This window comes from Carya illinoinensis, chromosome 15 (genome assembly GCF_018687715.1).
Source record: "Carya illinoinensis cultivar Pawnee chromosome 15, C.illinoinensisPawnee_v1, whole genome shotgun sequence".
In the NCBI taxonomy this organism is placed as follows: domain Eukaryota; kingdom Viridiplantae; phylum Streptophyta; class Magnoliopsida; order Fagales; family Juglandaceae; genus Carya; species Carya illinoinensis.
The window spans coordinates 18,703,964-18,727,412 of record NC_056766.1 but is presented as its reverse complement, the minus strand read 5'-3'; the positions used below and the strand labels follow the sequence as shown (position 1 = coordinate 18,727,412).

Genomic DNA, 23,449 nt, shown 5'->3' with positions numbered 1-23,449 from the left:
TAAGAGATTTGTCCTGGCCATGGGGTTGAACCATAGTCGCAGGACAATCATGCTTAAGCAGAACCAAATCCATGAATAAGTTTTTTCATTTTTTCCCCTTTTATAAGCAAACAAGAAAATCCTATCAATAATAATCTGGACAGGTACATTTCAAAATCAAAGACAAAAACGTAAAACAACTAAACTACATCTATCAACTACAAAGTTAGAATCGATATGACCGAGAGATAAAAAATGCAGAGATACGAATGAGTTACAGAGAGAGAGAGAGAGAGAGAGAGAGAGAGAGAGAGAGCGAGCGAGATAAGAGAAACTCACCAGCGATTGGACGACGGCGAGAATACCGCGGCGATAAGATGGCGAGAAGACGACGGCGCTATCAATGACCAGAAACCACCGTGTTATCGCCGGAGAGAGAGTGAGAGCGAGAGAGCGAGAAAGAGAGGGAAAATGTAAACCGGGTGGGAAAATAGGAAGCGAGAGTTTAAGTGAATAAAACTATTGAGGCGACCAAAAAGTTGCCTTAATAACACAAAAAGTCACCATAATAAAAAACTTATAATAGCGAAAAAACTGTTATGACAATATACAACAACCAACGAAATTATTTGCGGCTATATTTTTTCCGTCGGTAAAAATAGCCGGAAATATATGCTTTTTGCGGCTCTCTTTTTGAATTGACAGAAACATTTTACCGAAGTTTAAAAATTGACTTTTTGCGGCTATAAATCTGTCGCCGGAAATAAAAATAGTCGCAAATAGTCATTTTTCTTGTAGTGAGTGCTCTTTGCAAGGGATAAAGCAAGAGTTTGTTGAAGATGCCTCAAGGCAACCTTGCTATGGCCCAAAGCAAAATTAAGTTTGGATTAAGTTTGGATTGATCTTGCTATGGCCCAGAGAATGATCCATGCTGATTAAGTTTGGATTGATTATACAAAATTAAAAATTTCATCTCATCTTATTTTAATTTATTATTATAATTTTTTTAAATTTTTATATAAAATATAATAAATAATTTAATTTTTTCAAATTTCAAAACAAAATTAATACTAAAAAATTATATTATAACAATATTTTATTTATTATTATTTAAAACATCTTATCTCATTTCATTTCATTTGTGTAACCAAACGTAGCCTAAGGAACAACATCACTGAAATTTGATGTTGGTGACAAAGTGATCATGTAGTGAAGCATACTCCTCAAGTTTAGAAAAGCTTTCTAAATAGAAAAATACACATGACAATCTTTATTTTAAAATATATTTTATTCATTTTATATAAAGTGCTACAACTATAAAAAGATTTTATAAAAAAAATTAATGTGACTTCATACGATACGTTAGTTATTTTTTACAATAAAAATAACTTTACAATATAATGTGCTGCATGTACTCACGTCAATTTATAAGTTTATTTTTATAAAATATTTTTGTGTCTAAAACATTTATCATAACGTGAAATATCTAAAACTTTGGGATTTTTTTCTCGAATTTTTTTAAAAAAAATTCAACATCAAACTGAACATTTTTAAATAGTAAAAAAATGCATATTATTTAAGCTTTTTAAATTTTTATCTCATCATTGTCCAATAATTAAAGAATAATGGCACGGGAGGAATAATACAGGCATAACATACAAAGCCACTACATCATTTGACAACACCTGTCAAATCATCTCTGGCCTCAATTTTTGCAAGAATCCATAGATTTTTTAAATTTTCTTCTCAAATTGACTGCCTTTCTTGACTAAGGAAGAAAAGGACAAGAAGCTATTGGAGATGGAAAGATAAATTATTAATTAAGCTAAGGCTTACAAATTCAAAGATGACGTCAGGAATTGGCTAATCCAATAATAGGGAAGTGGAATTAGGAAAATAATATAGTAACTAATGCTTGGATCTGGCCAGGTATAATTTTTGTTTTTATTGGTAGTGGGTGTCCAAGAATACTATCTCGACTAATCCGAGAGATGCATGCTTGCTTGATCTCCCACTTCTGCTTGCAAATTTAAATACTATACTAGCTAGATGCTGATGCAACCCCAAATGATGAAGGACTACCCTTCCAAATTGATCTGACCCAACATAGCTAGATGGGTTTTCACTCAAGAAAATAGTAGTAATAGAGGTGGCAATATGTGACACGACTAGTAAATTTAACACGAAGATGATACGAAAATAGTGGGTTTGTATTTGATATAATTGGGTTGACCCGTTTAGATACGATTAATAAACAGGTCAACTCGCTTAACCCAAAATCAATTTGCAATAATTTATTTAAATTTTTTTTCAACAATTTTATTATGTTGAGTTGTAATATTGATATTTCTCAATATACTTGTGTTTTTAATATTGGTATTGTAATTCTAGACTTATGTTGACCTATGCTCATATTTGTTATTGTAGGATTTATAATATTGGTTCTATTATAGGTTAAAGTTTGAAAAATATTGATATTTTTTATTAGTAGATAGTCATATTAATTTTTAGATATTGTAGCTACTAATAAATATAAATTTTAACTTTTATATGAAATTATATTAATCAGGTCAAATGACTACTAATAAATATAGTTTTTTAGATATTTTTTATACGAAATTATTTCAATCAAGTTAAATGAATTATGAGTGTTAGTTCAAGTTATTTACATAAAACTGGTTGAAATAAGTCATATCGTATTGACTTATTTCTAATGAATTATTAAATAAGTCAAAATAAGTGGTACAATTCGATTCATTATACAAATGAGTCAGATTTAGATTTGAAAATTTGATATGTTTAATTTAATACGTTAAGTTCAATTGATTTAAATAGTCGAATCTTCATAATTAACTTAATACCAAATAAATAAGACTATAAATGCAAATGCTTTATCCCATATAAAATAACATCCGAAACCAATTATCTGTTTTCGACCCGGACTCCACATCTTTCTGTTTTTACCCATCTCGTTTTATTTTGCCTTTAATATTAATGCAACCTGCCTAATATCGGTAATTATGTTTGACGTCGTAACTGCAGGCTGATCGCTTGATGCGAGTGATAGGGACACACCACCTTGGCACGACGTCGAGTGATGATTGACAGCTACCAGCCAACCCAAAAAGAGTCTTGACTGTCTGTGCAGCCCAGATTCGTACATATTGCAGAAGATCCACGTGCTATCTGCTGTTGTACGTAGCTCCGATCGATCACCAAGGCAGCCGACCAACTTCTTTGCCGCCCCATTTACTGTACTACCAACTTTGCCCCCCCATTTGCTGTACTTCTTTCAGCGCCGCCTATGAAGATGATCATGCATGCGTTAGATTATAGAGCCGTGATACCATTACAATCGAATTACCATCCATTTATAATTCTTAATAATATAATATTTTTTTAATATATAAATCCATCAAACCGAAAAAAAATCAAAAGAAAACTTTAAAAAATATATTATTTTAATATGTAATCGTAAACAAATTGAGTAATAGTTAGTATACCATTTTTCTATATTCTAACCATTAAAAAGAAACGACAGGTGATTATTATTTTGAATGCATTAAAAATAATAATCTATCATTTTGAAGTTTGAACTGATCAACAGGGGCATTCAAAACAACATATTGATCTGTTCAAATTTCAAAAACTTCTAAAATATGCATGCATGCAGATTGATTATTATTTATGAATAATATTACTTATCATCTTCATTTTTACCATCTTCTCATCATTTCATGATATGATATTAAATGATTAGATACTATTTATTATATTTTACTTATGAACCTATCAACTAATATCATATCATGAGATGATGTTATAATAATGAATAAATTTTATTATTATTTATTATTATTGTTTGTTGCTGAAATTTGGTATTAATATTATTTAATAATGAAGACTACTTCGCGGTAGATGATCTTTTCAAATAAGAGTTATAACTAGATTTTTTCTTCAAATAATTTCATGGTTAATTATAATTAACTTATACCAAGATCAGTAAAGTATACATGATATTATTTATGGCCATGGGACTTGAAATTGTAGATAATTGATTCGTAGGATGTTACATCATGTAGAGAGTGAGCCGGCTCACGTAAGCTCTCACATTAATATTGCCTAACCACACATGGGATCGAGTAGATTTCTTACAATTTTCTTGCTCATACTTTTAATAATTTAGAAAGATAGATACATTAATACGTAGATTTCACAATATCTACAACATTTAATTAATGAAGTTAAGCAACATTTAATATAGTGAAATTTACATGTTATCATGACTGTTTATATTAGCTAGGCATGTAATGTTACATACAGTCGTAAAATGTGTAAGTATCATATAGTTACTTTGAGAAAGAGTGTGATTCATTATTAAGAAATTAATTTTCTTTTCATATAGGTCTCATATTTATTTATTTATTTTAAGTAATTGTGCGACCTTGGCAAGATCATGACTGCAAATATAATTTTTCATAATAAAAATCGTGACATTATAAATAGACCAGATTTTCATCAACGAAAAAAGTGCTCATTTTTTTTTACCAAAATAAATTTTTTTAGGACCAAACATTTCAATCCAAAAAAAATATTTTTGTTATTATAATGTAAGTTTATTTCTCTTCAACTTATAAAATTAAAGTATTGGATAAAAATATCGTAAGAAACCATCATCGATTCCGATAATATTTGTGACAGCCCCGGCCACCCCTTCTTGCTCATGTGTCATATATAACTATTTAACAATAACAACAAAATAAGGATAAGAAATGTAGAGTAGCTAGCAATGTGATTTCAGACCATTTTCAAAAGACATAATTACAAGATTCAAATATCGAGAACCAATGGTACTGGCGCAGAGGCAACTGGTCATGATCAGGGTCATATACACGATATACTATGATACTGATCCTGCATGCACGCAAGTCAACGAACGAGGTGGTCTGATTCTGACCCATGCATGTGTTTTAAATGCCAATATTACAGTCTTTGGGGCGCCCGCGCAGCTTAATCCACAGAGAGATGGATATATATTGTCAAACAACACAAACTCTTATGGATAACGTCGAAATAACTCCATCCAACTCAGAATCAAGAGTAGTACTGACCCCTGCATTCACCCTGCAGCATTCATGCACACATGCTGTACAAATCCACACTGCCTTTTGACTTATGATTATGTCAAAACCTTAACGTCAATAATCAAATCTAATTAATAATTAATTAGATCAACCAATTTTTTTTTTTTGATAGAAACATAACAATATCATTGAATAGAACCAATTACAGACAATTATCAAGTCATAAGGCTTGAGAAAGACAGTCTGGAATACTATCCCACCACATCTCCATATCCTCCACTCTCTAAGCATATCTAGCAAGGAAATGTGCTGCCATGTTACCTTTTCTATACACATGAGTAAAAGAAACATTATGAAAAAGACTAGAGAGACGCTGCACTTCAGAGAACAGGTTTCCAAGCATAGAATTAAGCATGACATTTTGTTGTAAAGCTTCTACTAAAAGCAAACGATCACTCTCCACTACAAGATGTGAGATGCCCATTGTAGAACACAACTATAATCCACGGAATATAGCTAACAATTCCACAGCTTCCGGGTCAATCACATCTAATTCCACTTTAGAAGCAGCCATGAGGATCTTACCAGTAGAATCACGAAAAAGGACGCCAATACCAGCCTTGTGAATATCTAAAAACAGGGCACCATTAGTGTTGAGTTTAAGAACCCCAGAAGGGGGAAGCTGCCAACAGAAATGATGTTGGAGTTGGGGTTGAGATTTAAGAGCAACCGATTTATAACTCTGCAACAGACCCAAAGAATGTGAAATAACATGACTGAGACTCGAACAAACATGGTCAAACTCCCATTTATTGCGCCTAAACCAGAAAGCCCAGGCAATGCAGAAAAAAACAACCAAAGAATTAATATTTTGAGCCTCAGCAATAGACAAAGCCAAATTTGTAAAACTAGTTGGTGAAAAAGATGCCATAGAAGGAAAGAACTGGGTCCATGAAGACCGAATCTGGGCACAACCAAATACAGCATGCAATAAATCCTCATCAGAGTGGAGACAGAAAGTACACGATGCAATATGGGGCATATGTTTTTTCAGCAAATTAATCTTTGAAGGTAAACTGTCCTTACAAGCTCTCCATGCAAAGATTTTAATTTTATTAGGAACATGAAGCCTCCACAACACTTTCCATAAACGCATATAACGCCTCATTGAGGAGCATTCAGCTGTATTATCACTAGACTTGTTCAGAATCAATTTATAGCAATTTTTAATAGAGAAAAGACCACTTCACTCTAGACCCCAAATCATTTTATCAGCAGTACCCAGAGGGAAAATCATGACCTTCAGAATATCAGCCACAACTATTGGATTGAAGAGAGATCTAAGTTTGGACAAGTCCCACCCCCTAGCATTTCCAAGAAATAGAGAAGCCACAACATCAGAAGTCAAATGCATAGCAGAATCCAGCTCACCACACAATGACCTATGTCCTAGGACCCAAGGATCCTGCCACACCTTAATATTCTGCCCATCACCAAACCACCAAAATCAGCCCTCTCGTAACCACCGCTTTGCCTCCCAAATGCCCGCCCATGTATAAGAAGGACAATGCCCCAAACTAGAGTCCAAAAAAGATGATTGAGAAAAATATTGAGCTTTAAGAAGTTTATACAGCACCAAGTTCTCATTTTGCAGCAGCCATTTAAACCCTCCTCTACTCTTTCCTGCACACATATGTTGCCAACTAATCCAATGAATTCGACGTTCCTCCCGTTTTTGCCCCCACCAAAATCTGGCTATTAAAGTCACTAAATCTGAACAAAAACTAGCAGGCAATAGGAAACAGCTCATGGAATAAGTTGGGATTGAAAGAGCAACAACTTTCAATAAGATCTCCTTATCCCCTTAGGACAACAATTTTTCCTTCTAACTTTGTAGCTTTTGCCACACACGCTGCTTGATAGATTGAAATGCCCAGGTTTTGGATCGACCAACAATAGGGGGTAAGCCTAGGTACTTCTCATACTACTAAATTTCACCATTTCCCCATAATAGACGGATCTCATCTTGAAGTTCCAGCCCCACATTACAACTAAAGACCATAGATGTTTTCTCCTTGTTAATTTTCTGGCCTGAACAGCTTTCATAGATTGCTAACACAGCTTGCACCCTTCTGTTTTTAGCCACCAAAGCCTTACAAAAAATAACACTATCATCCGCGAAAAGCAAATGATTAATAGTTGGGGCATTTCTACAAATTTTCAGACCAGAAATTTTCCGTCGTAGACCAGCCTGATTTAACAAACAAGAGAGCCCCTCCATACAAAACAGAAAGAGATAGGGGGATAAAGGGTCCCCTTGTCTCAACCCCCGAGAGGGGAAAATAGGCCCTTTGGGTTCACCATTAACCAACACTGAAAAAGATACAGTTTGAACACAGCACATCACCAAAGAAATAAAACCCGACTCAAAGCCCAACATTTCCATCACCTTTTGAAGAAAACACCATTCCACCCGGTTGTAGGCCTTACTCATATCCAGTTTCAAAGACATATACCCTTGATTCCCACTCTTCTTGTGTTTTAGGAAGTGTATTAACTCATAAGCAATTAATACATTATCCGTAATCAAACGACCCGGAACATAAGCACTTTGAGACTCCCCAATAATACTAGGAAGCACTTTCTTCAAAAGATTCGCAATAACTTTAGAAATAAGCTTATAAATTATATTACACAAGCTAATTGGGCAATAATCAGCAACCACAGCAGGGCATTTAGTCTTTGGAATTAGAGTGAGATACGTATGGTTAAGTGAGGAAGGAAATGAACCTGAATTTAGAGCCTGAAGAACCCCAGCCTGGATTGAAGGACCCACCACATGCCAATATTTTTGATAAAAAGCCGGAGACATGCCATCTGGGCCAGGAGCCGTAGAAGGGTTCATTTCAGATAACGCACCCACAATTTCAGCTTCTGTAAAACGCTGACTAAGTTCCGCATTCATAGCGGAAGTGACACGGCCTCGAAGACCTTCAAGAAAACCAGTAGAGCTGCTAGGATGTGAACTAGCGAATAGAGACTGAAAATAGTCTACCAACAGCTTATCCCTCAAAACTCCCGAGCACCAGATGCCATCACCATCCTTTAAACGATCCAACTTGTTCTTCCGCCGTCGCTGTGAAGCCTTCATATGAAAGTACTTAGAATTATTGTCACCATGCTTAAGCCATAACGCCTTTGATCGTTGCCTCCACATCAATTCATCCCGTTCTAACCATTTGTGAAACTCCTCTCGAGCCTGATTATGTTCCAGAATAAATTCTCCAAGAGGATCAGAATTAGAGAGTAATTCCAAATGTTTGCGAGCCCGGGTTAGTTGCTGTTGCACATTGCCAAAACAGGACTTATTCCAAGCATCCAAAACGAGTACCACAGTCCTTGATATGAGATATAACCGCATCCATATTATGGCTGCTTGCTCCATGTAGCCAAGTGGACTTAATAATAACCTCACGTGCCTTCTCACCAACCCACATCTCCTCAAAACGAAATTGTCGTTTAACCCGAGATGGAACCCCCTCCCCTGCAGTACTGACCCAGATTGGAACGTGGTCAGAATAGGCCACCACACCATGAACAACCACAGCATTTGGGAAGAAACCCAACCATGACTTGTTTACCACAGCACAATCTAAACGTTCATTAGTACAACGATTACCTCCCTGCCGGTTGGACCATGTAAAACGATTACCTCTGAATCCCAAATCCCGTAAACAACAATCATTAAGAGCCTCCCTAAATGCTGAGATTTGCCATTCCATCCTAGGCCATCCACCACACTTCTCATGAGGGTGCAAAATTTTGTTAAAATCACCAAAGACAATCCAGGCATCACCCCGATTGCGACTTAAATGCTGTAGCATATCCCACATTCACTTTGACCCACTTCCGGATAACCATACACACCCGTAAGAAACCACACGCCATTAACAGAAATATCCTCAACATATGCATCAATATGACACTGTGAGTAGCTACGAATCGAAAGAGACAAGTCCCGACCCCACAACATAGCTAGACCCCCTTTTCGACCAACACAATCAACGACCAAACAATTAACAAAACCAAGTTTGAATTTACATACCTCGAATTCATGAGCTTTGAGCCTTGTTTCCTGTAAAAACAGGACATCGGGAGCTTCCCTCTGCACCAAGTCACAGAGGGTTCAAATGCCCCATGGGTTCCCAAGCCCATGGGCATTCCAGCTTAAAAGCTTCATGGGGCGCAACAGTGCTGGTCCACAGCCACTGTCGATATAGATAAAACCATAGAGAGCCCTGCCGGCGAGGAAATACCAGCAGAGTGCCCACGCTTCCGGGGAGAACCATCACTGCCTCCATCAAAATAGAGGGCTTTTCGCTTGTTGGAACTTGGAGAAACCTTTGCCTCCAGAAAAGCCGAAGAAATAGAGCCTGTAATGGACGAGATTCTCTTCCATTTCTTGCTAGAATACCCATCCGGACCTGCCGCCTTCACAGAAACAGGACGATCAGAAGCAGAATGGGAGAGACGAAATACGTCTGGGTTGTGCCCTTTCTCATTGCCCGATTGAGGACTCTGCTCCTCCAAAGAATATCCAGTACCCCGATTCGGCCCAGCAGAAATTGGTATAGGAACATTACGTTGTATACAAAGGCCCGGGAGGGGATAATGTGAGTGCGGGCCCAGAGAAGGCCCATCCCCTGAACCAAGCTGAGAAAGCCCGACCACCTTAGCTGGCCCATTCGATGACAAAGAAACAGTTGGAAGAACTACCTCCGTATGAACCGCTGTAGCAACGGTCTCTAACTGCTCGCCTTTATCCATAACTGTATCAACCGGAGCCTTCAAGCCGCCGGAAACTATCACGGCAACAGTGCCTACCTTCCCACAACCCTCTGAACCTGAGCCATCTCGAGGAGGAGAGCGACACCCCGGACGGGAATTGTCCCTTTTCTCCCAGGAATGGAAGTCACGAAAGTGGTCACCATAGCTAGTAGCCCGTAGTCATGTCCCATACGACAATGTGATATCAGGACCGGCCTAAACAGCAGCCTCCCAGACGACCATAGAAATAGCAGAAATTTCCTAAACGTTCGTAACTGAAATGAACCCAACAGGAGTTGGCAATCCCCAGTGCAAGACGCGTCCCATGTAACAGAGGCTTCGACACATCCAACGTAACACGAACAAGAAGGAACTCGCCCCAAGTCAACTCCCCTGCCTCCAAATCAACCTCCTCAACCCGGCCAAGTTTCTGACCAATTAGAGTGCCAACCCGAACATTACGAGCCCGTAGAGGAAGATCATGAAACCGTACCCAAAATGAGGAGTCCCGAAACTGAAGTTGATGCACCTGTTTACTGCCATCCACTTCCTGCACTAATACTAAGTGCTTATCAAAAGACCACGGGCCCTCACGCAACACTCGCTCCTTAACACGCAGATCATCGAATTCAGCAAAGAAAAGATTAACATTAAGATCCCGAAAGCACACGCCACGCACCGCTTGCCACGCTCGCTTCATAGTTAACTTGAAAGCCTCCCGGTTAAAGTGTTTGTCAGTAAAAAGAGTAAGAAGCAACCCCTACCTTGAACCAGAGAAATATCTTCCAAGCCGTCATTGTCCACCATAACCGCTTCCTCCTCCTGTTCAGTCAAAGATAACTCTGATATAACCCATCCAGATCATCCGTCATAGCAACACTCGAATCAAACAACGAAAAGCAACAAAGAAAACACAACCAGGACTGCACAACAGCAAAGAGAAAAACACCTCTACTCCGACCGAGAGAGGATCTTGAATCTAATTTTAAAGAATACTGAATGTCTACATAGATCAACCAAATTTAAGATAAGGTTGTAGGAATATTAGATAATCGAGATCATCTCTTTCATCTTTCTTTCTTTCTTTCTTTCTTTCACAACATTATTAAAAAATACTTACTTAATCATTAAGTGAAAAACAACAATAATAATAAAATAAAAAAGTCCCAACGATAACTTCCAGTAGGAGCCACCAGTGAAAAGAGTAACATATTCTTTAAAAAAAAAAAAATACATACATTTTACATTATCCATAGAAGATATTTGAATGCTACTAGTGTACATGATCATCCCATATATATAAGCATTTGACGGCAAAGGTATACACCAATAGTTAATAATGAGATTAGATAATTTGTAGGAAGATGATTTGTATATATTACGTAAAACACAAGCCCACCCATTTTCTTTAAAAAAAGTTGATAAATTTGAGACTTACATAAACAAATCTATTATTTAATGGTGGATATCACTTTTTTTAAAAGGAGTACGCGAAATTTGCACATTTTAAAATTATTGTGTCTTATAATATTACTCTAATTTGTATATTCTGGGAGTAATCTATCTATAAATTAGGTTTTAAAGAATGAAACTGTATTAGTTATTGTACATATATAAATATTTACGAGTGGCAATACTCTCGCACAAGTAATTAATCTATTAAAATATAATTTAATTATATATTATATTTATATTATCTCATTTTCTTAAATTAATTCTAATTAGCTAGACAAATTTGCTAGTTTGGGGAGTGAGATGAGATGAAAATTTTGTAAATAATAATAAGATAGTTTGTGAATAGTAGTGAGATAGTTTGAATTAAGTATCTTTTAGGTTTTGAAAAATGAGAGAGAAAAATTGAATAAAAAATATTATAAAGTTAAAATATTGTAAGAATATAGTTTTATAATATTATTTTTATTTGAAGATTTGAAAATTTTGAAACTATTTTTTATTTTTTATTTGAAATTTTGAAAATATTGTAATAATTAGTTTAAAAATTTTGTATTTAAATTATAATTAAGAATAAGATGAGATGAGATAAAATAAGATCAGATGAGAATTTTATGTCTCATTGATGCCCCAAACTTGCCTATAATATGCTAATTTAAAAAAGTATTAGAACCAAATTCCCTCCCGACCATTTTAGTTATTGCGAAGAGAGAAATTTAATAATTTAAATCATATCATGCATACATATTCTAACATGTAAATTAATATTTTAATTAATTAATTAATTAATATTAGTAATTTACTTTTTATATATGATCTTTTGATAAGTGGACGTATGGATGGATAGATTCGAGCCAAGTCGATCTTGGCATCATGAGGTGTATGCAATTAACCTCGACCAGGTTTACGATAATCCTGATCTGGTTTTATTCGTTAACGTCTTACTTTTACATGAATATTTTCTTTTTATGATTATTTCTCTCTTTTTTAATAGTTTATTTTGTGATTATTTGATCTTTCCTCCTTTACAGCAATTCATGCATGCACAAATTTAATGACCAAATTACCCTCAAATAATTTTGGGATTATGAATATCCGTTGAACAGGCATTTATTCTTTCCATTTATGGACTGAAGTATCTAATTAATATTATTCCTTATCAGAACTCCATATCATATGATTTAGATATGTATAGCATAGAATCTGATTAGTGACTCCAATCCAATCTGACTCGATCATGATATATACTATATGGTTTTAATTTATATAATTAATTAATTTCTAGTGGTGCTAGCTTCTGTATATATATACAGTGCGTCATGGCTCTATAGCCACACATGGGGGATCGTGACTAGGATTCCGCAAAAGCAAAAGCTATTTTTTTAATGTATTTTTTAAATAATGTTAAAATAAAAAAAATTATATTATAATATCATTAGAAAAAATACTTACTTAATTATTGAGTTAAAAAAAACACACACGCAAGCAAGATTTTTAATCGGGAAAAGCCACGTGTGGTTCTAATATATATGATCATTAATTATGAGAAAAAGGTGAACCTTAAAAAGAAGAGAAAATGGAATCTTTTGATTGTAATAATTTATTTTTTGTTAATTCTCCTAATATATATCATGGATTGATGAATCAATAAGAAGCTATCATCATTAAGAAGAAAAAATGAACACATTTTCTAGTAAATCAACGCTTAGTTTAGTACTATGGACATGCTTTTACTTGCACTCTTATCCCATGAGTGATCATTATGATCAGGAATTGTTAAAGATGTGTACTTGAGTTCAATTTGTGTGGATCTCTTCACTTTAATTGCTAGAACTTTTAGATATATACAAACAATTTACAATTATACACGAACAGAATAATGTTAGATATAAATTTTAAATAGATAAATATCGTATAATTTATTTATTTTTATATAAAACAGGATCATCTTATTAATAAAGAATAATTTTTTTTTTTTATATTTTTTAAAGTGTAGTCAACTTTTTAAAAAGACTTGTACGAAATTTCTATATTTAAACTTTATACAAATCATTTTTTATTAAAAAAATGAGTTTTTCATGTGAGTTATTTTCAGCCTCAAGTATACTAACCTCGCATATTCTTTTTATGAAAAAGGAAAACCCATCATGAAAAAAGGTTGAAAAAAAAAAAAAGAACCATTTTTCTCAGTGGGCAGGTCGCAAAAGCTGGCTTGTTCACGTAAGGATCTTATGCATAATATTAGTAGTACTTTTGTAGAGGAAGTGTGCGGGGTTGCGTATAAATCATTGTCATATAAATATATATAATTGAAATATGAATTGATAGAAAAATTAAATACACCAAAAATTAAATTTCAGTGACAATATTATGAGCATGTATGTTTTAACATAATCAAAACTTTTATGTGCAATTATTTTTACGTACTCTTTTGTACACTATATTAATGTGATTGGTTACATATCAAAAAAATTAATATAGTCAATCATATCAATAGAGTGCGTAAAAAATATTTAAAAATAATATTATGTAGTATTACTCACTCAATCAAGAACACCATATATATATATTTATATCTTGAGTTCTTGTGTGGAATTCCTTCCATCGCTATATTTTAATTTGTCGTCTAGTGTATTATCATCTTTAATTACCTCATTCAAATACTATTAATTCTTCAAATAATATTAAATACAATTTTAAAATATGCAAGTTCAAGCACTCATTTTAAAAATAAAAAGTTAGATCTATTATTAAAAATATATATATATATATATATTTATGTGAGTCATAAATTCAATCATTATTTTTTGAAAAAAGGGTATTCGAAACTTATATATTCTAAAATTACAAATATCATTTTAAAATTCTTATTAATCAAAAATTTCACGCACTCATTTAAAAAAAATGATTAGATCTTTTATTAGAAAAATAATTTTTTCATGTAAGTCGTATATTCCATCACTTTTTAAGAAAAAGAGTATACAGAATTCACATATTTTTAAATTACAAATACCATTTCTAAAATTCTTTTTAATCCGAATTTTCTTGAGGAATAATGATATTGGAGCGTTTAAAAGACTAGATCGAGGCCGACATATTATAAGCATTTTCCCCCACTGAACTGATATCTAAGCATTTAAATTCCACAAAGAAGAACCTTTTTTTTGTTTGTTTTTGGTTTTCGGAACTTGTCTTGATTGATTGATGCGACGTTTGATATTTTGGAACCTGTCTTGTTGTTCAAAGTTTCATACCTTTAATTACAGAAGCCTTAGAAAATAAGCAAGCATTACCGACCATGTACCACTCTTATCTTATACCCCTACCCCATTAATGAGTCCCATTTTTATGCTTCATTTGACATGCATTGCTAAATTATTCGCATAAACTACTTTTCCCGCTTGATCACTTATTTTGATTGATAGATTCCCATGTTGTTTTGATCAATCAAGAACATGATTCATAGTATAGTTCAAAGGGAATTGATCTTGTACTCTTGTGGAAATGGGTAGGTTTACAGCCACCGCTGGGAGATTTTGCTGATTGAGATCTCCTGATAATATATTTAAGTTTTTTCTTCTCTCTTTTTTACATGCATTTTTTAGCATATTTTTAAATATATATATTTTAAATTCACAACATCATTAAAAAAAAAATTCTATTTATTATACTGTCATTTTATTTGTATCTTATTAAGTAAGATGTGATATATTTATCACTATTAAATCATCATTTATTGCATACTTATTTCTCATTAAATGGTGATAAATGTACCACATTATATATAATAGAATGCGAGTAAAATAATAGTGTAATGTATAATATTACTCTTAAAAAAAACTTCTTTATTTAGAAGTTAAAAACAAAAAAATATCTGAGCGAGAGCGTCTAGCAAAATGCTTAGTATTTTTAGTTGTAGATTTTTTCCATCGTTTTTTGTCCTTTGCTGTTGATATTTTTCTTAAAGAAAAATAAGTAATAGGGTTTAATTATTATCTTTGATGAAATCTATATATCTGGCTAATCATTGGAATTAGTACTGTGTATTTATTTTTTTGTGGACAAGAACTTCTAATGATCCATGAATTAGAATGGAAAATAAACTCAAAACAATAAATTGAATTTTTTTTTTTTGGTTCTTCGTAAAAGGAGATGTAGGGGTGACCAGCTTAACAAACTTTCTTGGATGTGATCATAAGAGCAGCCCTTCCCGCTGTGGAATGCCTTGTTTGAGCATTAGCTACTGCCCAATGGGCGAGCCCTTCATTTCAGCACCCCCCAAAATATCCAGTTGGTCCAAAGCCTATTCTATGACTCAAAGGTCAGATTTTACTACCACATGAAAGTGATTTCAACTTATGCCCTAACTTAAACTCGATTTTGAAACCATGAAATACAAGCTTGTACCAACTGAGCTACCACCTTGGTGATCAATAAATTGAAAGTTATTTTGTACAACCAATACCTTTGATTTCATATCCATTTACAAATAACTTTTTAAAATTTTCAATTAGATATTAACAAACAAGAAATTATAATAATGGATTAAAATTTCTCATAATTTTCTTGTCTAAATATTTGTTATAAATACTATATTAATTAATATTGCTCAGAGAATTTGAAATTTAACATTTAATACAAGGAAAAATCTAGTTGCAAGTATAATTGTGCACTAATATGTGCATTAATCTAATGTGATTGGTTAAAAAATATATTTTATTGAAAACAATGATAATTTAAATTTTGAATATGAAGTAATCAGTATTGGTATGCAGATTAGTACACGACTTTACTTGTATGTAGGAAAACTCTTAATACAATGGCGTCCACTATGAGTTTAGATTACCAAAAATATTTGAGTAAAAAATTTTTTTTATAAAATCCTCACCCCAATTATAATTGGCATCTTAATTAATTGTTAATTAGAAAGTAATATTTATGACAGTGGTAGAGGTCATGGAGAGGTAGTAAATTTTCCCGCCAGAACGTGCTACGGCCACAGAGAATTCTCACCAAAAATCCTCACCGAACAGCAACATTTGTTTCTTTTTATTTTTTACTTTTTTTAAACATTTTTTTAGAACTATTTAAATGTTTTTTAAAAATAAAATAAAATTACAAATTCATTTAAAAACAGTTTCTTAATCATTAAGTAAAAAAAAAATATATTAAAAAAAAACTAAAATGCAACTCGGTAAGAAATTTATGTGGGAATAGTATTTCCCTTTCCCGTATGAGTATGTCAGAGTAAAGAGAGTTACGGCACAAGCGTTAAATGGATAAGGCACAAACAACGAAATGCCAACCGATATTGCCAATTGCCTCCACAAGCACCCACCCCAAGTGTTGCTTTCTTTTCCCTATATATAGGTGCGAGTAAACGACACAAACTCAGTTATAAGAGTTTGAAAGGTGTAAAGAGAGAGAGGGAGACATCATTATTCTTCCAGAGAATTTATCAGCTTCGTAGCCATGGAGGTTGAAACTGCGAACAAAGACATAGGAGCAACACAGCCTAGCCCCCTGATAAAGATCGGTTTGGTGGCATCCATAGTTGCCGTCGTGCAGTTTGGGTGGGCTTTGCAACTCTCCCTACTGACCCCATACGTCCAGCTTCTCGGCATCCCGCACACTTGGGCTGCCTTCATTTGGCTCTGCGGTCCCATCTCTGGTATGCTCGTCCAGCCCATCGTTGGATACTATAGTGACCAAAGTACCTATCGCTTCGGTCGTCGCCGTCCGTTCATAGCTGCTGGGGCCGGCTTCGTAGTGATAGCGGTCTTTCTCATCGGTTATGCCGCGGACCTCAGCCACCTCTTTGGTGACCGTGTGGATAAACCCACGAGACCCCGTGCCATCGCCTTCTTCGTGGTCGGCTTTTGGGTTCTTGACGTCTCCAACAATATGCTGCAGGGCCCATGCCGAGCCCTCCTGGCTGATCTCTCCTGGAACGACCAAAAAAGGATGCGCACATCCAATGCGTTCTTCTCGTTCTTCATGGCGATTGGCAATGTCCTCGGCTACACTGCCGGGTTCATTTAATGAGGTTTTGTTGAACTTTGCTAAGTTAGATTTTAACATACTGCAACGACAACACCAAAAGGAACTTGCCCATCTCTCGAGGTAATTAAAGTTCATTAAACATATCGCACTCCATAAAGTTGGTGTTAATCTTGTACTTATAGGCATGCGGGAACTATGGAGTAGATTTCTATTGAATGTTTTGCATGCTTAGGTGGTGGAAAGATTTAGACATTGCGATAGAGTTATTGTTTGCCCGAGATAGAGTAGTGGAATTGTACTTTGGGATTTTGGGAATGTACTTTGAACCCCATTACGCTCTTGCTAGAAGGATTCTTACGAAAATAATTTGCATGACATCAATCATAGATGATGCATTTGATGCCTATGGTACATTAGAAGAACTCGAGCTCTTTACAGACACAGTTAAAAAGGTTTGGTTCTTGCATTGGAACGAGATTGTCTTCAATTTTTTGGTGTTGATCAAGTCAAGATTTAATATTGTTTGATTGATTTTTTTTCCTTTTACAAATACCTTCAGGTGGGATATCAACTGCATTGATCAACTCTCACAGTACATGAAATTCATCTATAAAGCACTCTTGGATGTTTATGAAGAAATTGAGGAAGAGACGTCCAAGGAAGGAAGGTGTGACGCCCCCAAATTCCGTTTGGGATTGGACGGACATTTGAAGCGTCGAGACATGCAACACAAGGTTACCTGCCCCCGTTCATGACATATAAGATGCAATGTTTCTAACATGTATATAACATTATACAATATTCGCAGCGGATAAATTATTTTCTTTAGCAATACTATGTACCAAACTGAAAATATCCCAAATGCTTAAAACATACTTCATATATATAGACCCATTGAACAACTAAGATCACAACACTGGTCCAAAATGGTTATGATCCAAAAAGTACTGGAGATGCAACTCCATCGTACAAGTAGTAATTTACGTTAACTACTATATTGACATTGACGTCGTACCGTCGCTCAGTCAACTGTGTCTAGTTGGTCAGCTCGTGATTATCCTTCAAGTCCTGTAACAAGATCTACCATTCGGGAGAAATGCTGTTGGGACTACCACAATGAGATTTGATTACAAATCTCAGCAAGTTGACAAAAAAACTTCCACACAGGCTAATGATGCATAGATGACAGTAAAAGTATAAATGTATAATCAAATTTATAAGTAATTAAAGCATAACTTGGCGTACAACATAGCATAATTGACATAACTTAAATTGAAACATGAATTGAACTTGACTTGACATGAATTTGATATAAAACTTGACTTAGCATGAACTTGTTCTGAAACTTGACTTAACATGAACATGATATGAAACTTGACTTGTCATGAACTTGTTCTGAAACTTGAATTAACATGAAGAATACATACTCCACAGTTGTTGTGGCCCCATGTATCCTACGTGCAAATACATACTCCACAGTTGTTGTGGCCCTATGTATTCTACGCAAACTTGACTTAATATGAAAAATACATACTCCACAGTTGTTGTGGCCCCATGTATTCTACACGAACTTGACTTAACATGAAAAATACATACTCCACAGTTGTTGTGGCCCCATGTATTCTACGTGTAAATACATACTCCACAGTTGTTGTGGCCTCATATATTCTACACGAACTCAATATGAAACGTGACTGGAATACGAAAGGACTGAAGCCCTGACGTAACATAACGTGACTTGAATATAACTTGAAATACATGACCAACTTGAGATAGAAACATTTCGTAACATGACATAACATATAATAGACAACATATTTAACATGACATACTTGCAACAATGAATATTATATGACTTGACATACATGTAATAGGTGGCATACTTAGCATGACGTACTTGTAATGTACAGCAATACATGACAGAATATATTATGTAATAGATAAAAACTGATAACAGAATAAATTCTGTATAATAGACAATTACGTGATAACTTGGCATGGCATGACATATATGATAACACACATACATACACTATAGTTCCTTTACTTAGCACACATACACAGTAGACTGCTAGTATGTTAAAAACTAACTTACCTTGATCTCCGCGTTTCTTATAAAACCTTAAACGCGATCACGAGGAACTGTAATTAGTGATTCTAAAAGTTAGCATTAAATCACTAATAAATTAAAATATGAAAAATACTAACTTAAAGAGTAAAATTTCCATTTTATTCTCTGCATGTAGGAAAATGACCGTTTTACACATAACTTAAGGATTTTGCATACTAACTCCAGATGTCACCAAAATTTACATACCTCATGTAAATTTTATCCTCAATTCAAATATCAATTTAGAAAAATTTAAAACTAATCACAACTATTAAAACTCCATAGGGCCGAAATTCTCATATGCTATTTCCATTGATTTTTTGTTTTCTAACTTGTTTTGATCAACCTTTTGATTTATGACTTATAAAGATGTGATCTTCAAACCAAACCATCACATGGTTTAAAAAGATGTCCTAAAACATATATAAGCTTCAAATTCAAGATCACATGGTTAAAAATTAACCAAAACATAAATTTAGCCAAGAACATCCACACTTTGGCTTATTTGAATATCTCTTTACATAAAATTTCATATCTTTGAAACTAACATGAAATATCTTCAAAATAATAATATAACATGTATATAAGATGCTTAGGATCCTCCAATAAAATTATCAAAGTGATTGGAATAGGTTTAGACCACCAAAGAGTTAAACTTTCTCAAAACAAAAACTGTTTTTCCTCTTTCAGTTTCTAAGTTTCTAAATCTAAGAAAATCTTTCATCAAAACCTTTAATCATGCAAAAATCCTCAACCAATAATCATATACACATGTTAACAATACTCCATAAAAATTTATGACCAATATCTATCCATTAGTTTGGTCAAAAATTCCAAACTATAACATATTCTCCAGTTTATCTCCCAGAATGACCTTTCTATAGTTTACATAATATTTTACTGATCAAATAATCTTCAAATGGGACAAATAAGATATTCACGTAAACTAGACTCAAAGAGGAACAACTTATATGAGGATATCTTATGATAAAATATTTACAAAAGCTTCAAAATGGGTGTGCAAAAGAACTCCTAAAAGCTGTCCGAGAGAGAGTATTTGGTATTCTTTCAATGGAAAGTGTAAATGAAGATAATTTCGTGGGAATGGGTGGCTGGATATACTTATGGATGAGATATGGAAGAGATGAGACTGGAGTGAGAGTTAAGTGTAGGACTCTCTTACCCGAAGTGAGAGTTAAGTGTAAGACTCTCTTACCCGGAGTGAGAGTTAAGTGTAGGACTCTCTTACCCAATAATATCCACGAAATTAGCTTAAAATATTTTTATCTAATAATATCCACAAAATTAGTTTAAAATATTTTTATCCAATAATATCTACAAAAATTAGTTCAAGATATTTTTATCCAATAATATCTACAGTTTTGAACAGACGTTTCGTCCGAAAATATGAAAAAATGTTATTGCGCCATAATACCTTAAATAACCCTCCGAGTCTAATAGCACAAACCATAATACATTTTGACACTTCTAACTATCTCCAATAATCAAAAATACACTTCGAATACCATAGTAAATAATAACACTAACTATGTAGTTAGACTAAAATCTATACGATTAATGGATTTGTGAAAACTTATGGGGTCTTCACGAGGTTCCTAAAGCTAATAGAAATTTCACAATTAAATTTCTAGCGGGCTGTTATAGAAGGTCCTACTGCGTTTACTATGCAAAGGAAAAGGTATATACATACGAGTCTATGAGACTATCAATTAACTTTGGCTTAATATTTTTATAATTAAATGGGATTTATAGGCATAATAATTTCATTTGCTAAATGTTATAACCAGATGAAGAATCAAGTTCAAGCCTACTTTGTTGAAGCCAAATGGTTGAATGAAAAATATGTACCCACATTCGAGGATTATATGAATAACGCACTTGTATCATGTGGTTATGCCATTCTTATAACCATATCTTTTGTTGGCATGGGAGACATCGTAACAAAGGAAGCCTTCGATTGGGTCTTCAGTCGCCCTAGGATGGTTAAAGCATCAGAAATCATAAATAGGCTTATGGATGATATTGTTTCTATTGATGTACTTGTAATTAATAGAAGCCTGTCCCTTTCATTTCCAAATTTATATGTGTGTGTGTATGTGTATATATATATATCAAATGATAAGAAACCAATAAATTTTTGGATTACATTTTTTTTTTTTAGCAGTTTGAGCAACAGAGAGGCCACGTTGTCTCAGGCATTGAATGCTATATGAAGCAACATGGTGTGTCAAAGCAAGAGGTACATGAAGAATTTCATAGGCAAATTGTGAATGCATGGAAGGATATGAATGAGGAGCTCCTTAAACCTACTCAAGTGCCAATGCCTCTCCTTGTGCGGGTTCTTAATTTCACACGTGTAATTGATCTTCTTTACAAGGATGAAGATGCGTACACACATCTTGGAAGAGTACTGATAGAGGGTGTCACTTCATTGCTTGTCGATCCAGTGTCGCTATAATTAACTATGACTCTGTCAATGCAAAGCTCTTGGGATGATAATATATTTGTGATTATCTCTCATGTATTGCTTCCTTAAATAAAGTTCCAATAAACCATGCATCCTACTGCATGATGTATCGATGTAATAAAAACTTATAAATTTTAAAATCATGATATAATGATTAACACTGTTAGATTATACAGATGAGATGAGATGAGATGTGATTTTTTTTAAAGGTTTAAAAGTTAAATAAAATATTATTATAATATAATTTTTTAATATTAGTTTTGTTTTGAGATTTGAAAAAGTTGAATTGTTTATTATATTTTGTGTAAAAATTTGTGAAAGTTGTAATGATAAGATGAGATCATCTTATTATAACTTTTCCAAACTTTTAAACAAAAAAATAATAATAATTTAACTTTTTTCAAATCTAAAAAAATATATTAATAAAATTATATTATTACAATATTTTAATTTTATAATATTTTTCTTTAATTCATATATCTCATTTTTCATAACCCCATAAAATATTTTAACTCAAATTATTTTACTACTATTCACAGATTATCTCAATATCCAAATGAAGCCTTAAATTATCAAAAGATGAAAAAAATTATGTGATCTGGCTATTGTGCTGATTTTTAAATGGACGACAAGGCGCTATTAATTCTGCTATATATATTTTTTTAAGAAAAATTATGTGACAATTTCATCTTTCCAAATGTTTTCTTTTTAGTTCTTTTTTTAAGTAAATGATTAATCATGTGGTTTGCTTTGGCATATTGGTCAACTTAGAGCTCACCATGGCTTTGGATGGGCTGGAGAATGGGCAAATACAGGGTAAGTACTTCTTAACAGGGTGCTTTTTCTTCATTAATCTTGTCTCCTCCATGAGTCACTAACCGTTCCCTATTACTTTTAGCTCTGAGATGAATCGTAAACCCGCTGGCCAGACTGACTTGCTCAGGATCGAAACATTACACCATGCAGATAAAGGAGAAAACTGAAACTTACATTCTATCTGGTCATCCAAGCCAGGGCTGGCAATTGTGGAATCAGGTCTCCTGTTAAATCCCCAGTTCGCTCCCCCCGCCAGAAGACAATTCAGTTATCTACATGCACACTCAACTCTGAATCCCCTATGTTGACGGTTGAAGACCAAGAAATGCTCCGGGATGTGAGTAAGCGGAAATTGACACCTGGAATAAGCAAGAGTCAGGAATTTGATACTGCTAAAACCAGGTTAAGCAAGCACCATAGGCTGAGTAAGAGTAGCAACCACTCTCCAACAATTGAAATTAAAAAGGATCCATTCCCGATTAGGAGGCCATTAATGTCTCTTCCTATCATCGACTTCGATATTGACCGGATCAAGGCCTTGGACGTCATCGACCGAGTGGACACAATGCGTAGTCTATAATTCTATATTACGTTTCAAGATGCAAAGCAAAGGAGACCTTGTCTTTGTGTATTGGGTACATATGCTGCATTTTCCAATCTAGGGTGCTCTCATCCATTATGGCAACGTAA

At 34.0% G+C, this 23,449-nt stretch overlaps 1 protein-coding gene and 1 pseudogene across 4 annotated transcripts; both read left to right on the top strand.

Moving 5' to 3' along the window:
• Positions 1-22,052, top strand: part of LOC122296732 — a 36,109-nt pseudogene extending 14,057 nt beyond the window's left edge.
• On the top strand, positions 16,750-18,129 carry LOC122295530 (sucrose transport protein SUC2-like). 4 transcript variants are annotated; one of them, XM_043104571.1, is made up of 3 exons: positions 16,750-17,465; positions 17,733-17,797; positions 17,905-18,129. In XM_043104571.1, exon 1 carries the CDS (start codon positions 16,815-16,817, stop codon positions 17,382-17,384), a length of 570 nt encoding a protein of 189 aa, XP_042960505.1. In that variant the 5' UTR covers positions 16,750-16,814; the 3' UTR covers positions 17,385-17,465; positions 17,733-17,797; positions 17,905-18,129. The 4 variants fall into 4 exon arrangements, with proteins under 4 accessions (XP_042960505.1, XP_042960504.1, XP_042960503.1 ...); XM_043104570.1 differs by lacking the exon at positions 17,733-17,797; XM_043104569.1 differs by having other exon boundaries at positions 17,733-18,129.
• Positions 22,053-23,449: the final 1,397 nt, after the last annotated feature.